The 18,045-nt window shown below is 49.7% G+C and overlaps 1 protein-coding gene across 1 annotated transcript in view; it reads left to right on the top strand.

The window, feature by feature from the left end:
* The window catches only part of LOC147750532 (C-type lectin domain family 10 member A-like), a 171,700-nt gene that overhangs the window by 43,142 nt on the left and 110,513 nt on the right, over window positions 1-18,045 (top strand). The window contains exon 3 of the mRNA XM_086929586.1: window positions 17,406-17,474. Within this exon, the coding sequence (XP_086785712.1) occupies window positions 17,406-17,474 (69 nt within the window). The remainder of the gene's footprint in view (window positions 1-17,405; window positions 17,475-18,045) is intronic.

The following is an 18,045-nucleotide window of genomic DNA, read 5'->3' as shown; positions in this document are numbered from 1 at the left end:
AGTTTGTTTTTCCAAATTAGTTTGTTGGTGTTGGAGTAACCTTGCCTCCATTTCCTCTCAGCCTGTTTGCAGGCTAATTTAAGGGCCTTCAGGGAATCATCGAACCAGGGGGCAGATGCTCTACCCTTAGGCTTGCAACTTTTTATTGGAACATGGGAGTTCGTAGTTGAGGATATCCTAGTGCAGAAGGTCTCATAGTTGTCCTCTACTGGATTATAGGGGGAGAAGCTGTCATCCACTTGGAACACGGCACCAGTAGTTCTCAGTTTTTCCAGAGCTTTCCAATCTCTGTACATGAATTCCGAGGAGGTGCTGTTTGCCGGCCTTCTGGCCCCCTTGCTAGTGATATAGAATTTGAGAAGAGAGTGATCAGTCCAGCCCATAGGCAGGATATCACTCAGGTGTACTAGCTGAGGGGTGAAGAAGATGAGGTCGAGTCGATGCCCTGCTTCATGAGTGGGTTCCTTGACCAGTTGTTGGAGGCCCACGCTCTCACAGAAGAGCAGTAAATTGTTCAGTCCGGTGTCTAAAATACCATTCGGCCATAGGTTAAAATCACCTAAGATAATCAGCTTGTTGTGGGAGGTCGCCATGTTGGTGAGGGAGGTAAGAAGCGATTGTTGTTGTTGGGAGTTAAAGGTCCCCGGAGAACGGTAGCAGATAATTGCCGTAAAGGTAGCTCCAGTGTGACTGTTTATGGAGAGGCCGAGGAGCTCAGTCCCAACGACCGGATCCATGTCTAGACTGGTGATAAGCCACGAGGCTCTATAGATAATACCTACTCCACCACCGCGGCCTTTGGGTCTGGTGAGATGTAGGATTTTGAAGTCCTGTGGGCAGGCCCAGTCTAGTTCGATTTCACAATCGGCGTGGGTCCACGTCTGGGTTAGAAAAAGAACATCTAAGTGATGGGCGTCAATCAATAGTTGAATTTCGTCGGCATGCTTTGGCAGTGATCTGACATTTAGAAGTCCTCCCAAGAGCAGACCCCTAATAGCCAAGTCATGTAGTGGGAAGGCAGTTTCAGTGAAGGTGAGAAGTCCTTCGTACGCATACTCTCTCAGATTGAGCAGAGTCTCCCGAGTGTAACGCGGAGCGGGGACACAAGGCCTTGTGGGAGAGTGAGCAGAGTGGCCCGCGCCCGTCGCGTCCTGGTCGCGGACGGGCGCAGACGGGCTTGCCTTAGGCGCGCCTTCGGCGCGCAGACCGCGCGCCCACTGTGCTCGTCCGCTGCGCTTCCGAGTGGTGAGCATTTTTATAGGAAGAAGGGAGGAAGGGGTGTGGCTTGTAGCGAGGGGCGTGGCCAATCGTCTCGTGGGCGATGGCGGCGCTGCGATGGCAAACACACAAACACACAAGTTTTAAAATCACAGGTAGTGTCAGCTAGTTTTAAAATATAGCAGCAAGGTGGCTCCAGGCTTCCGCCTCAGGAGAAATAATAAAGACGCCTGCTCGTGGTTCAGCACGGCGCTTTATAGTGCAAAGGGCGTGGCTTGTAGCGAGGGGCGTGGCCAATCGTCTCGTGGGCGATGGCGGCGCTGCGATGGTAAACACACAAACACACAAGTTTTAAAATCACAGGTAGTGTCAGCTAGTTTTAAAATATAGCAGCAAGGTGGCTCCCGGCTTCCGCCTCAGGAGAAATAATAATTATAAGAGCAGGTCCCAGGATCACACACCCTGGTAAGAGCGGGTCCCATGAGCACAAAGCCTAGTAAGAGTTGGTTCCACGAGCACCCAGCCTAGTAAGAGCTGGTCCCCCGAGCACCCACCCTAGTTAGAGCAGGTCCCAAGAGAGCAAACCTTAGTAAGAGGGTCGCACAAGCACAAACTCTAGTCAGAGCGGGTCACACGAGCACCCACCCTTGTAAGAGCTGGTCCCACGAGGACCCAAACTGGTAAAAGCGGGTCCCACAAGCACAAACCCTAGTAAGAGATGGTCACACGAGCACCCAACCTACTAAGAGCTGGTCCCAAGAGCACAAAACCTTGTAAGAGCTGGTCACAAAAGCAACCACCCTTATAAGAGCTGGTCCCACCAGCACCCACCCTGGTAACAGCGGCTCCCACAAGCACAAATCTTAGTAACATCTGGTCCCTCAAGCCCAAACCCTAGTAAGAGCTGGTCACACGAGCACCCAACCTTGTAAGAGCAGGTTCCACGAGCAGAAACCCTAGTAAGAGCTGATCCCATATGCACCCATCCTAGTAAAAGCTGGTCCCACGAGCACCCGCCCTAGTAAGAGAAGGTCCCACGAGCACAAACCCTATTAAGAGCTGGTCTGGCAAGTCCCCACCCTGGTAAGAGCGGGTCCCTCAAGCACAAACCCCAGTAATAGCTGGTCCCACGAGCACCAGTCTTGTAAGAGCTGATCCCACAAGCACAAACACCAGTAAGAGCTGGTCACACAAGCATCCACCCTGGTAAGAGCTGGTCCTACGAGCACACACCCTGGTAAGAGCAGGTCCCACGAGCACAAACCCTACTAAGTGCTGGTCCCACTAGAACCCACCCTAGTAGGAGCAGGTCCCACGAGCACAAACCCTACTAAGAGCTGGTCCCACTAGCACCCACCCTAGTAAGAGCTGGTCCACGAGCGCAAACCCTCGAAAAGCTGGTCACACCAGCACCCACCCTTGTAAGAGCTGGTCCCACGACCACACACCCTGGTAAGAGCTGGTCCCACGAGCACAAACTCTAGTAAGAGCTGGTCCCAGGAGCACCCACCCTAGTAAGACCTGGTCCCACGAGCACAAACCCTAGTAAGAACTGGTCACCGAGCACCCACCCTTGTGAGAGCTTGTCCCACCGGCACCCACCCTTGGGAGAGCGGGTAGCACGAGCACAAACCTTAGTAAACGCTGGTCCCATGATCACTAACCCTAGTAAGAGCTGGTCACACAAGCACCCACCCTAGTAAGAGCTGGTGCTATGACCACCCACCCTAGTAAGAGCTGGTCCAACGAGTACCCACCCAAGTAAGAGCTGGTCCCACAAGCACAAAGCCTAGTAAAAGCTGGTCACATGAGCACCTAGCCCTGCAAGAGCTGGTCATACGAGCACACACCCTGGTAAGAACGGGTCCCATGAGCACAAACCTTAGTAAGAGCTGGACCCATGAGCACAAACCCTAGTAAGAGCTGGTCACTCGAGCACCCACCCTTGTAAGAGCCTGTCCCACGAGCTGAAACCCTAGAAAGAGCTTGCCCCACGAGCACCCACCTTAGTAAGAGCTGGTCAAACGAGCACCCACCCTAGTAAGAGCTGGTCCCATGAGCACAAACCCTAGTAAGAGCTGATTACACGAGCACCCACCCTTGTAGGAGCTGGTCCCACGAGCACCCACCCTGGTAAAAGCTGGTCCGATGAGCAGAAAGACTAGTAAGAGCTTGTCCGATGCGCGACAACACTAGTAAGAGCCGGTCCCATGAGCACCCACCCTGGTAAGAACTGGTTCCACAAGCCCAAACCTTAGTAAGAGCTGGTTACACGGGCACCCATTCTTGTAAGAGCTGGTCCTACGAGCACCCACCCTAGTAGGAACTGGCCCCAAGAGCAACCACCCTAGTTGTAGAAAAAAAGGTAGGGCCGATGTTGATCGATAACCTTTTTAAGTATTGCCCGGCGCTAACCGCTTCTCATACCTCTCAAATCTTTCAAACAAAGAGGCAGGCGCTGGAGACTGGAAGGCAGGAAACAGAAGTTTTATTGCGACGGAGCAGAACACGTCAACTCAGACAACAGGGTATCTTCTCGAGGTGCTCTAACCGCATCTCTGAGGCCTGGCCTCTTATACACAGGTTTATGGCTTTATTGCATGAAACGCATCCTTGTCAATACTTTGATGTACGGAAAGACATCCTCGGAATCCCCGCTTCAAGCCCGTTCCCACACACATTTACAGTAGAAGTCCCCACCCCGGTCACAACAGGTGATGATTGTCACGCAGCTGGGCATTCCGCCGATTCCCGGAATGCATGTGGTTGATCGGATCTCATGGGGTGGGGGCTTTGATCAGTTGGATCCTTTGATGGGGGAGCTTCCTACTGTATGGGGGCAATAAACAGCATCCGCAGGGCCAGGTGGCGGCCTGGGAATGAGCAGGACAATCGAGCACAGAGGAAAGGGAGTTTTATCAAAGGGATACAGGATCATGAAAGGGATGGAGGAAGGTGTTGAGCTGGGAACAGGATGGGGTTCCGAGGCAGGGTTGCGCTGAAGAGGGGTTTATGGCCCGAGCATGTGAGAGCGGGGACTGTCAGCGTGCGAGGGATGCTTGCGATTTTAGGAGAGAGAGAGAGATAGATGCGCTGGCTATCGACAGTGGGCAGAGAGGCCATGGCATTCAAAATGGCGGCCGTTTGCGCGCACGGATGAGCCTAGAATGGGACAAGATGGCGCCGATAATGTTGATGTCGCAAACTAGATTTTAACAGTCCTCCCTTTTCAACATATCTAGCCAGCTTGTTTAATCGATATCTATCTTCATCAAATTCCTAACCTCGACATCGTACAATGCTCTCATGCGTTCTTTTTTAAAGTCCAGAGTCTTAGGGCAGATACAATTCACACATAGTGAACACAGAGGCGGCAGGCATTGGATTCCTAGGCAGAACCCACATAACACAACAACAGGTATCAGTATAATTGTAAATAACCTCCACCCCCAGTTCTTTACAGTACTCCAGAACCATCCACCAAGCGACCATTCTTCTTGTTCCTGGTGAACTTCTGAGGAAAGTCTGTGGAGGTGTTCGATGGCTTTGTACACTGAGGGTGAATTGTCCGGTATATAGGTGCAGCAGCTGGACCCAATGATACGGCAAGCTCCTCCACGATCCGCTAGAACCACATCTAGAACAAGGCGGTTCTGGAGAGCCACCAGGCGGACCGCTTGAAGCTCGGCTGTATTGTTCGTAAGGATGCCAGCTGTAATGTTCATCGTTGTTTCAACTGCCTGGGTCAAATGTCGGATGGCACGGCTGTTCGCCATCGGGCCCCAGAGTGGAACAAGTCCCTTCATTGCATCGAGGACCTGTGCTCCGGTGGAGTCGGCTTGCTCAATGACCTTGGCTCGTTTTTGTCTGTGATGATTCGCTGGAGCCACATAGTTCGGAGGAAGGACGAAGGCGATATAACAGGTGCCCCCCCAGCCTTTGGGGAGCCAGGTGTAAGCCTTTGTATCACAAACAAAGTACATATTCGGAGAGGAGACAAAAGAGGGTGGATCAGAGGAGTCCAAAGTTCTGGTGATGCGGCAAGCGCTGCGGCCTACCAGCTGTGTCCCAAGCCCTTCGATGCACATAAGGCCTGTGACGTTGATGACGGATAGGGCCACAGTCAGGGTGGCAGCTGTTCGTTTCCAGAGGTAGGAGAAGGTGGGTCTGGTTGGGTTGTTAAACACCTGCATTTCAATCCGTTCTTTGACGGGGATGTCCATGTGGATAGAATCGTTGGAGGTCTGTGGGCAGAAGTGTGCAGCAGTTTTCTTCGTTTTGTTCTGCCAGACCTCATGAAAGAAATGTGTCATAGTTCTGCTGGAGGTGGCATTATCCCTATAGCTCTCTTGCAAGAGGATCAGCCAAGCAAGGCAGGAGCCGTGAATTGAAAAGGGTGAAGGGATGAAGGGTATAGAATGTCCAGTGGCGTGGGGTAGCAACCCGCAGATCCAGCAATTGGTGGCATTGGTAGCAAGATTGTGCTGGTGCAGCAGTTGCACGAAGGAATTGTTCCAAAACTCCTTTCGCCTTTCTCTGAGTTGGGGTGAAAGAGAAATCAGATAATGTTCTTTCATTGTGGTAGGCTGTGCAGTGGTCAGGAATGTCTCATGAGCTGGTGCGCTCTCTTCCACAATCCAGAGGGTGGTCATGAGAAGGAGGCAAAAGAGAAGGGCGATAAAAAGTGCAATAGTCTTTGAACTGTGGATTTTGTTAGTCTTTGGGTTTCTGTAGCGAATCTTCGGATGTCCGGTTGCTTCCATCACCTTCATGTCGAGTGCTTCCATCATCTTCTTATCGGGCGCTTCCATCATCTTCAAGGGGGCTCGGTAGCGGGCAGAACCACAAACTTCGTCTGGCTTCTCTCCTGACAGCCTTAGTAGTGTTAGGCCACCACTCTGAGAATTACGACTTAGTCAGTGGTCTGCTTAGCCGAAGCTCCCTCCTTTCGTTGCAGGTTATACCCTTCTCTGGATGGCACAGTGGGATCGGAAAATTTTGCTAATTCAAGTGTCTCTGTATCAGGATAGCAGTACAGAGATGGCCGGTCTTTGTTCAGGAGCTCTTCCTGGGTCGCCACGTCTTCGGTCGTCGTCAGAGTCGAGGAGATCTTCTTACAGTGGTGTGCATGCACCCAGTTGCCCTTCCCCTCCACTCGAAGAGCTGTTCGGGTGGTGATTAAGACTTGCCAGGGGCCTGTCCACCGGGGTTCCAGACTCTTTGCACGCTGGAAGTTCCGCATCAGCACGAAATCCCCAGGTTGGATGGTGTGCCCTGGACCCCTGGAAGCATCGGGAATGGCATGCAGCACCTGTTGGTGGATAACAGACAGTGTTTTAGTCAACTGGTACAAGTAATCAGACATTAGGACGTCCGGGACGTCATGAATGGATGTCGGTTTTGGTGCAGACCAGATGTTCATGGGCCGGCCGAAAACGACCTCGTAAGGTGTCAAGTGGTGTTTGGTGGGGGTGGAACGCATTGAGAGCAATGCCAGTGGGAGAGCGTCTGGCCATTTCAGTCCTGTGGTAGCCACTATTTTAGCTAACTTGAGTTTCAAGGTGGAGTTATGTCGTTCAACTAGTCCAGCAGATTGGGGGTGGAAGACTGCGTGGAACTTTTGTTTTACACCCAACCCCTTCAAGATGAGTTGGATAACTTCGGCTACGAAGTGGGGGCCATTGTCGCTCCACAAAATTCGACAAAGGCCGTAACGAGGGAAGAATTCCTTTAGTAGTACCTTTGCGGTGCCCATGGCAGTGTTGTCACGGGTTGGATAGGCTTCCACCCATTTGCTAAATGTGCACACTACAACAAGTACATACTTCAGGCCTTGGCATCTTTCTAGCTGGATGTAGTCCATCTGCAGGACTTCAAACGGATGATTGGGAACCCCAAACCCTCCCCGGGGTACTACAGTTCCTTTCCCGGGGTTGTGTTGTAAACATATCAGACATTGTTGAACCAGACGTCTGGCGGAGTCTGCAATCTTGTCATTGTGCCAAATTTTGGAGACCAGTTCGGTCATGGGGGCTGGTCCTATGTGTGCAGGGGAGTGTGCCATGGTCAGTATGGGGATCAGATATGAATCGGGTAGCAACCATTTGTTCGTGTCCTTTGTCCGCCAGCAGCCTTCATCATCTTTCAGTCCCACCCGTGCCCATTCAGTCAATTCGTGTTGTGAGCTGGCCATTTGGATGTCCCTAATAGTTTCCCTAGCGTCCGTCCATTTCTCTGCTTGTGACCTGGTCACGTACATGCATGTCGTCGTCCTATTCTCAGCTGTGGTTCGGGCAGTGATGTCAGCCAGTGCATTCCCCTGCCCAATGATGTCCGTCACCTTTTTGTGTGCTTGGCATTTTATTACTGCAAGTTGTTTGGGAAGAAGGACTGCTTCAGTTAAGGCGGAGACTAGATCTCCGCGTAAGATGGGGGTGCCGTGTGAGGTCAAGAATCCCCTCTCCTTCCAAAGGAGCCCAAAATGGTGAACCACCCTGAAGGCGTATTGGCTGTCGGTGTAAATGTTTGCTGTGGTTCCTGCTGCCAGGATGCATGCTCGTGTAAGGGCAATCAGTTCTGCTGCCTGTGCAGATCGTTGTGTGATGCGGGCTGTCTCCACTACGGTTCGGGCTGTGGTAACTGCATAAGCAGCTGAGGTAGTGCCATCGGGGAGTTTAATGCAAGAGCCGTCCACCCATAGCTCTCTGTCAGGGTTTGGGAAGGCTGTGTCTCTGAGGTCAACCCTACTCCTAGTCTGTTCGTCCGTGAGGGTCACGCAGTCATGTACAGGGGACACATTGGGATCGTTCTCTGGTAGGGGTAACAAAGTCGCTGGGTTCAGTGTGGTGCATCTTTTCAGGGTGATGTGGGGTGCAAGCAGAGTCAACTCGTATCCAGTCAGTCGTGCGCTCGTCAGGTGTTGCGTCTTAGTCTGGTTCAGGAGGGTGTTAACCGCATGGGGTACTAACACCGTGAGGGAGTTCAAGAGCACGATCCCCTCACTTTGTCGGATAGAGATAGCAGCGGCAGCTACAGCTCGAAGGCAGGCAGGCAAAGCTCTGACTACGGGATCAAGAGTGGCAGAGAAGTAAGCGCATGGGTGTTGCTTTGGGCCAATGGACTGGTTCAAGACAGACAAAGCACATCCCTCCCTTTCGTGAGTGTAGAGGGAGAAGGGCTTCGTGTAATCGGGGGTTCCTAGGACAGGGGCCGAGCAGAGGGCATCTCTTAGTTCTATGAAGGAGGATTGGCATTCAGGGGTCCAAGGGAGTGTAAAGGGGACACCTTTAGCCAGCAGAGAAAGCAGCGGTTTCACGATGAGGCTGAAATTCGGTAACCACTGTCGGCAGAAGGAAGTGAGGCCTAGTAGGGAGCGGACTTGTTTCTGAGTCTTAGGGACAGGGGTCTCTAGAATGGTTTGGATTCGGTCAGGAGTAAGTTTCCTTCCGTCTTTGGACAAAAGGTGGCCTAGGTAAGTGACCTTGGGTTGGAAGAATTGCAGCTTCTTTTTGGAGACCTTGTGGCCATTTTCCGCAAGGAAGTGCAGGAGTTGGATGGTGGCTGTAACTGCAAGTGGAGTGGTGTCGACGTACTGTATCAACACCACTCCGTCGGGTAACTGAACTGCGTCCAGTTGTCTCTTGAGGGCCTGGCTGTAGATGCTGGGGCTTTCAGTGTAGCCTTGGGGTGCTCGACAGAATCTATATGAGCAGGCTTTTAGGGTGAAGCCAAAGAGGTATCGCCTGTCTGGGTGGATGGGGATAGAGAAGAAGGCGTTCTTTAGATCAATGACAGTGAAGGTGGTGGCAGTGGAAGGAATCAGAGTCAGAATAGTGGTGATGTCGGAGACCACGGGGTACTGAGGTACAACTACTTTGTTGACCTCTCTTAGGTCGAGGATGAAGCGGTACGCTTTCTCATCTCCCTCTCCTTGCTTCTTTATGATGGGTAGGATAGGGCTGTTGCAAACATTGCTAACTACTTCCTCTACCACTCCTGCGTCTATCAGGGACTGAATAATCTTTACCAATGCCTTCTCGCCCTCTGACGATATCCGATATTGTGAAAGTTTTGGGAGTTATGCGTCCTGTCGAACAGTTATGTGCACTGGGTTGATCATCATGCGTCCTACGCCCGAGTCAGTTTTGGCCCACAGATACGGAGGCAGAGTGTCAAGTAGGGACGAGTCAGCGTCAGAAATGGAAAACATGCGTCAGGAAGGACAAAGTCTGAGCAGAGCCGGGTTGTCGTACAGAAAGACCCGAACTCCATCTTGCGAACACCTAATAGTGGCTCGGAAATGTTTCAGCAAGTCAAGTCCCATAATGGCGTCAGGGGTATTGGAGGAAAGCAAAAACGTTGTGTCAGTGATGTTATTTTCTAGGTCAAAGGAGATCGGTGTGGACAAAGGGTTAGTGGAGGGCGTTCCATCGAAACCTATCGATGTTACAAGCGAGCCAGACAAGGGTGCCCTTGGAATCAGTCGTTTTGATAACGCACTACGTGTCGCACCAGTGTCTACCAGAAATGGAGACTTCGTACCCAGGACCTTAGCGGTGACATAAGGACCTTGCTGGTCAACATAGAGCTCGACTGGATCCCTCCCTTGCCCTAGGCAGTCCTATGCGAAGTCATGGGCGCCGTCGCAGTCAGACTGTTGGTACTGGTTCTCTCAGGGACGGTCAAATGTATTCGGTCTGCCTGATCTGTCATTATTCGTATCATTCGTGGACCCTCGTCCCTGTCCTCTATTTCTCAGTCCACCTGCTACGTCTTTAGGGTCCCTATTCTTGTTCATCTCCAAGAGAACCGGACACTGGGATTTCCAGTGGCCAAATCCCTTGCAGAATGCACACTGGTCTTCGCTAATATCTTTACGTCCAACATAGGGTGCGGGAGTACGGTCTTTAGGGGGTGGATTCCTAGGGGCATTCGTCTGGCAATTCCCCTTGTACTGCTCTCGACCTACAGTCACCCCTTGAAACTGTGCAATCATCACCCTCTCCTTCAAGTCCTTTTTCTTTTTCTCAGTCGCCCTATCGTTTTCGTTTTTCTGATGCTCATAATATTGGGCCATCGGGAGGATAGCCGCGGGTTTGGAGGCTGCCTAACTACTCTCACTAGCCTGCAGTTTCTGAGAGACCTCCTGCGACAGACCTTTGACATAATTCTGGACAAACAGATGGTGTCCGGTTGCAGTGGTCATGTCCTGGACGCTGTAATCGGAGAACACCGTTTCAAACCGGGAGAAGTATTCCGATACGTCTTCCTGGGGTTTCTGGCGACAGGCCGTTACTATCGACCAGTCCACTTTCTTTTCTGGGATCAGGGTTTTCAGTTTCTGCACAATTTTGTCTGGGAGTTCTAAAATGGATTTCAAAGGCTTCTGCCCAGGCTCTCGCTGTCTATCTATACCATCGAGTTGTGACCAGGTATGTCCAAACAGCTCTAGGTGGTCGACTTTCCGGATTTGCTTCCACACATCAGCTGGCAGACATAACCCGAAAAACAAATCGATGTCAGCTAAGGTCATAATCGTTGAACCTAGGGCTGTACCTAGTTCAGTATAGAAGGCAGTGGGGTTTTTACGTAAATCGGGCAGAGATTTCCGGAATGTCAGAATATCTTGCCGATCCCATGGTTGGTAGACCCAGTTATACACTACCCTCCCTCTTGCATCTTGGTGGTTGACGTCATTGTGTGTTCCCTGACCTCGTGGGGAAACCCAGTAGGGGGCAGCCTCTCTTATTGGCATCATGGTGCTAGCTTGTTCTATTCGTGGTTCGGTCGCTACAGGTGTCGTAGGTTTAGCTTCCAACCCTTGTTCAGTGAGGTGGCGGAAAACCTCAAGCGTTCGCACAAGGAGGTCCATCACATCACACTCGCCCTTATCCCCGATATCGACCTTTCTATACAGAGTCGTTAGGCTCTCGGGACCTTTGTCTCGATATCAGTCCTCATACGCATTTAGGGCATGATAACATAATCGTACAACAAAATGCCGTCTGTGGCTCCCAGCATATGAGTTGAACATATCCATGATGTGTTCCTCACTCTCCTTTCGTTCTACTAGTGTCCTTACTACCTTGTTGATCCCTGCTCGCTCATCTTTGCTTAACCTGTTCGTTCTTGTGGAATCTGTCTTTCGGGCCTCAGGGTCATCTAACATTGTGGCTTGTGCAGTATCTAGTACAAGGGGTTCGGACGGCGCAGAGGCCATGGGGACCGAGGCCCTGGTACTACTCTCGCCTGTGCTTGGGGGCAGCGGGTGCTGTTCTAATGATTGGGAAGGGGCATAAGGAGGGGGCATGTAGATGATCGGAGGACCTAATAAGAGATCATCATTGGCTCGCTGTTTTGAGGGTAATTCAGGGTAGAGCGTAGAGGGTGTTCTAACAGGACACTGACTCGATGTTTCGGACTCTTGCTTCCGTTTGGCTTCCTCTCTCTCCTTTATCTCTTCTTCTAATTTTCTAGCAGCTAGGTGAGCTGCTTTTCGTAGCTCTTTCTCTAATCTAATTTTGTTTCTCTTTTTACGTTGTTCCGTTTCTTTGCACCACATGCCGAGACTATCAAGCATAGTGGGCGTTGTCTTATTGTTACAAAGGGCTGTTTCTAGTGCGCTTATCTTATCTTCATCGAAGGATCCTATCAGTGGCCACTGACTTTTCTGATCCTTTTTCGTATATTTATGCCATAGTTTGCTATAGGCTATGGCGATTAAATCCATGCTTCATGAACATGTCCTTATTAGGGGTGCCTTCCAGTGGAGCTGGATGGTTCATCTCTAATAAGCGGTCCGGGCTGAACCAACTACCAATCAGTGGGGAGAAGATAGGCATGACAGATTACAACGGGGGACAAAGGTCCGCACTACCTATCCTTTCACTACTTGCAAAGACTAGACAGAATATTTCTATTCTTCGTTATTTGCAAGCAGAGAGTATCTCAAAGAACCAATATCGAACAGTCAATCTTCGGACAATCAAACAATCAGTCAGGAGAAAGAATAGGCACGACGGATTACAACGGGGACAAAAGTCTGCGTTACCTACCCCTCACTACCTGCAAAGGAAGGGAGAATCTTTCTATTCTTCTCCGTTTGCAGACAGAGAGAATCTCAAGAGAACAATCCTCGAACAAACAATGTTCGGGCAAACAATCAATCAGTGGGGGAGAAAAATAGGCACGACGGGTTACAACGGGGGACAAAAGTCCGCGTTACCTACCCTTCACTACCTGCAAAGGAAGAGAGAATCTTTCTATTCTTCTCCGTTTGCAGACAGAGAATCTCCAAAAAGAACCAACAATTCGAAGAGTAATACTAGTATTTCACAAACAATCAAACAATCATTTCGCAATTTGTCGTGTTACACGACCTTACCCGGACCGCATGGACAGTTTCTTGTCTTCCGAATCCAGCGCCCGATCGTCCTCTATTCTCCGTGACTGTCGCGGCACTCCTGATGGTTCCCAGTCAGGACCGTAGATCACTCGAGAGAGAGGTCTGCTCGGAACCGGTGAAGTTCGGATGACGAGTGTCTATCGGACAGGAGCTCTCCCGATCGTTGCAGTCGTTCACTCTGTCGTCAGGACCTCTCCCACTGGATCCACGTGTCACTGATGGGCCCCACGATTGGGACGCCAATTGTAGAAAAAAGGTAGGGCCGATGTTGATTGATAACCTTTTTAAGTATTGCCCGGCGCTAACCACCTCTCATACCACTCGAATCTTTCAAACAAAGAGGCAGGCACTGGAGACTGGAAGGCAGGAAACAGAAGTTTTATTCCAACGGAGCAGAACACGTCAACTCAGACAACAGGGTATCTTCTCGAGGTGCTCTAACCGCATCTCTGAGGCCTGGCCTCTTATACACAGGTTTATGGCTTTATTGCATGAAACGCATCCTTGTCAATACTTTGATGTACGGAAAGACATCCTCGGAATCCCCGCTTCAAGCCCGTTCCCACACACGTTTACAGTAGAAGTCCCCACCCCGGTCACAACAGGTGATGATTGTCACGCAGCTGGGCATTCCGCCGATTCCCGGAATGCATGTGGTTGATCGGATCTCATAGGGTGGGGGCTTTGATCAGTTGGATCCTTTGATGGGGGGAGCTTCCTACTGTATGGGGGCAATAAACAGCATTTGCAGGGCCAGGTGGCGGCCTGGGAACGAGCAGGACAATCGAGCACAGAGGAAAGGGGGTTTTATCAAAGGGATACGGGATCATGAAAGCGATGGAGGGAGGTGTTGAGCTGGGAACAGGATGGAATTCCGAGGCAGGGTTGCGCTGAAGAGGGGTTTATGGCCCGAGCATGTGAGAGCGGGGGCTGTCAGCGTGCGGGGGATGCTTGCGAGGTTAGGAGAGAGAGAGAGAGAGAGAGATGCGCTGGCTATCGGCAGTGGGCAGAGAGGCCATGGCATTCAAAATGGCGGCCGTTTGCACGCACGGATGAGCCTAGAATGGGACAAGATGGCGCCGATAATGTTGATGTCGCAAACTAGATTTTAACATAGTATGAGCTGGTCCCACAAGCACCCACCTTGGTAAGAGCAGGTCCCACGAGCACAAACCCTAGTAAAAGCTGGTCCCACGAGCACCCATCCGAATAAGAGCTGATCCCACGTGCACCCACCCTAGTAGGAGCTGGTCCCATGAGCACAAACCCTAGTAAGAGCTGGTCACAAAAGCAGCCACCCTAGTAGGAGCTGGTCCCAAGAGCACAAACCCTTGTAAGAGCTGGTCACACGAGCACCCACCCTTGTAAGAGCTAGTCCCAGCAGCACCCACCCTGGTAAGAGCGGGTCCCATGAGCAGAAACCCAAGTGAGAGCTGGTCTCACGAGCACCCACCCTAGTAAAAGCTTTTCCCACGAGCACCCACCTTAGTAAGAGCTGGTCCCGCAATCATCCACCCTAGTAAGAGGTGGTCCCACAAGCACCCACCCTGGTAAGAGCGGGTCCCATGACCACACACCCTAGTAAGAGCTGGTCACATGAGCACCCACCTTTGTAAGAGCTGGTCCTACGAGCATAATCCACAAATCTGTGGCATAAAAAGAAAACAGGCTCAGGCTCCTGCATTTGTGTTTCAGACACCCCCAGGGTGAGCCAGGCTTGGGAGGGTAAACATTTATTTTGAGGTGAGGGGCGTGCACATGCCCCCCTCCCCTTCTTCTGTCCCGGGACCTCATCTCCCAGGGTCTGTTGCATTTTTGAAGGGAGAGAGGCATTTAGCCACCCTCGTTGGACCGTATTTGTCCATGGGGAACCCATTTCCCAGAGTCTGGTACATGCAGCCCCCCTCCCAGGCTGTTTTCGGCCCTGGGGCCCATCCTCTGGGGCTTAGTGCATTTTGGATTGGAAGGGGGGCACGCAGCCCCCTTCGCAAGCCTCTTAAGGCCTCAGGGAGACCCACCTCAGGAGCCCCAAAACTAAATTGAAAGAGAGGGGTGCTGCACGGCCCTCCTCCCTGCGCCTTTAAAGGCTTCGGTACCCCATACCCCACGGGCGGCTCAGATGCTATGTCCCGTTGTCAGTTTCCCTGCCCTCCGCAGCTCAGACAAGGAAACCTGTCTTTGCTCTCACTTGGCAGGAGCATTTTCAAAACTCCCGCCAAGCAGGAGCAAACATCAAGTCTGCTGCCAGCCGGCAAGAGCTTCACAAATGCTCAAAAACTTAAAGAAATAAAGATATTTCTTGTTATGCCTTCACTGGGGAAGGCTTAGCATTTTGACACACTGCAAGGTTTACTAGCTTTAGTAAATCTGAGAATGTGGCAAAATCCATGGCTGGAAGCATTGGAACGTCCATGCGCCACCCTTGGAATGACCCCCAGCTTGAAATGTAACATAACACAGATCAATCCACTTCATTGCATTACATTTCTTTACAAAGTCACTCAGGGAGGTGCAAATCATCCCTTGTGTGACTTTGTGAAATGTTACTGAAGCCTTTGTGTTGTCGCAACACAAGGACAACGCAAAAGTTTGATCTATCTGGGCCAAAGATTAGAACAAATCAGTACAGGTAATGTAGATAGAATGAGCTTTTTAAAGGGAAATCCATCAAACGTTAAAAACACAGCAAGCAATAGGATATAAATTATTTTAAAACAAAGTGTACATTCCCGTTTATAAACAGAGGCTACTGGTTGAAGTTAGTCTTACACTTTTGTGAAAGTGTGCACACTGTCTGCTTAATTGAAAGTGATTCACAACAATGCTAGCAGAAATTCCATTGTGCACCTGAAGGAACCGGATTCTCTCTTACTATTTACTCCAGGACCCTCAACTGATGGACCATTGGTGGGTGCTTGGAAATGTAGAGGGGAGAAATAACTTTTCACATCCGGTTCAGGGACACAATGATTCAGGACCCCGAAGAATCACAGACACCAGGTTCTAAGTTGAGGTGCTTATTACAAAGCCAAAAATAACTGGACATATACACACCTCAAGATAAGGTTGTAGAAATACATCAGGACTAATACCAAACCTACGAGCAAAGTTGAAGAATTGGAGCATGTAGAGAATAAGGAATTCCAACACCAGAACACAGGCAATAAGTGCCCCCATGTCAAGATCAGACTTCATTGGGGGTTTGTAAGTGAAAATCATTAGGCTGTCCCTACTCTACTACTAACGTTACAGCCCTACTTAGCATTTCCCATACAAGTAAGGAAAAGGTGTCAGCGCGTGACGACTTCCTAAGAAGTACACTCATGTTGTATGGGTCAAGTACCCTAAGGCTACGGAGCCTATTCTAAGATGCACTCTTCCTCACCACCAATCTCCTCTCTTCTCCTGACTCCACTCTCGAGGCACTGTGCCTAATTCCAACATCAAAATCGTAAGACACGCCCATGGCTCTTTCTCCGATCACCTCATCCTGCTGGGTGATCCTCATGGGTGATTTTCCACTCAGTTTTGTTACTCCCAGCTCCAGGCTCTATGACCTTGATTCCCAGGCCTTCTCCAGTGAGAAAGAACACCGTCTCACATAATCAGTACTCCTAGTGCATTTGTATCCACTTCTCCCTGACCCTAACTCCTACAACAAAAGCGTTATTCTAACTAACAAAGAAAGGTTTCTCCACCTGCAACAGAAACGTGAGAAAAGAACAACTCCGACTTACACATGAAATTCAACCATTAAATCTAACATACAAGAGCAGTCAGGGAGAAGTCATTTCGCGCCTACAGAACTTGATCATGATAAGAGAATAGCACATAGGCCTCATGAATTTACATATGAATGAACTCTTTTACCGAACATTTCTAAGTCAACATGTTACATGACCACATCAAATACATCAATAAGTGTAAGCATCAAACACAATTCTGCACGTTAATATTTTCGGTTAAACACAAATATACTGCAACGTTAATTTCTTCACATTTAGATGGAAAATATATCTAACACATCACATTTCATTTGTTACAGCACGTTTCTCTTGTTCCATGTTAATACGACAAAAGAATCAATGTAGGTGCGAACTACTAATGATTACTATGCACCCCTACAAATGAAAGATCACCATTGCCCTCTTTCATACCCTACAACTCCTGATGATTAACCTGTGTTATCCCCTTTCCCCACTCATCACCATTAAACAGACTCCGGCTATAATAGAGGGTCCAGGGGAAAATCTGTGAGTGTAAACCAAAGAAGTAAACATGTCCTGAGAGCACAGTAGGAGTAGCAGGGGTCAGTGCGAAGGGGGCTAAAGGTCCCACCAGGGATCAAAGAGGTCACTAGAGCTTCCACGAGCTGCTTGAACTTGCAAATTCATCCTGTGTCGTTCTTACCTATAATGTGCTTGCTGCAGCTCTCTGCCTTCTTGATGGCAACTGAAAATCAGTTTGGGCAACAAGTTCTTTTCACTATTTGCTACTTATTTTGGCCACTATCTCCTCCATTGACATTTTTTACTGCCTATATTTTACTGTGCCGTGTATGAGCCTGTGACATATAAATAATTATTCTTTTACGTGTTTGTAGTTCCCTAAGATGCACTTTGCATGTACTGTGCTTTTAGAAATACACGATAAATCAAATAACAAATGACAGCTGCCAGGTTATAGCTATGTTATATATTTTTGATACAATTCACTTCTGTTTCAGCATACCAAAAAGATAATCATGATTGTACTGTTAGTTTTTTATTCTTGGTCAATGCAGCCCCAAAACCACTCCAGCAGGTGAAGTGCAATGACACTGCACTGGTACTCGCTGCCATGAACAGCAGTGGTAAGTTTTGACAACACTATATTTTACTGCGTCCACTGGTGATTGTCTAGCTCAAGGTAGGTGTCTTCCTGAAGGTAAGTTCAGGAAGACACAGTCCATGCCAGATTTTCAAGAGAACCATGTGGTCTTACGTGGAATAAAGTACAAGATTCAAATAGCAGATATATGTTTTTTTATCCATTTATGAAGTGCACAACACAAACTAAATTATCTCTTGGAACTTCATTAATAGATCTTTTATTACCTAGTTAGTGATACTTCTTTCATGGACATTGGAAATATGAAAACCTAAGACGCCCCTACACACAGACGCACAAATTACTCACCTTCTGTAACAATATATCTGTAAGAAACATTAGTTAGTGATAGATTCCTTACCTTCGAATTACCTCCAGGCGTCAGACTGGATCCGGAACGTTTTCGTCAGCAGTATCCCTGCGCGTCGGTAGGTGGTGTTGTGCGGCTCCGCGTCCGTCATAGGTGTCGTGGTCACCGGGATACCGTTGAGGCAGCTACTTAGATGACGCCCACGTGGGCTGACGTCAGTTCTTTTCACGACTTTCCGAGCCAG

The sequence above is a fragment of the Lissotriton vulgaris genome, chromosome 1_1 (assembly GCF_964263255.1).
Source record: "Lissotriton vulgaris chromosome 1_1, aLisVul1.2, whole genome shotgun sequence".
Lineage (NCBI taxonomy): Eukaryota > Metazoa > Chordata > Amphibia > Caudata > Salamandridae > Lissotriton > Lissotriton vulgaris.
This window is presented reverse-complemented; position numbering and strand designations above follow the sequence as displayed.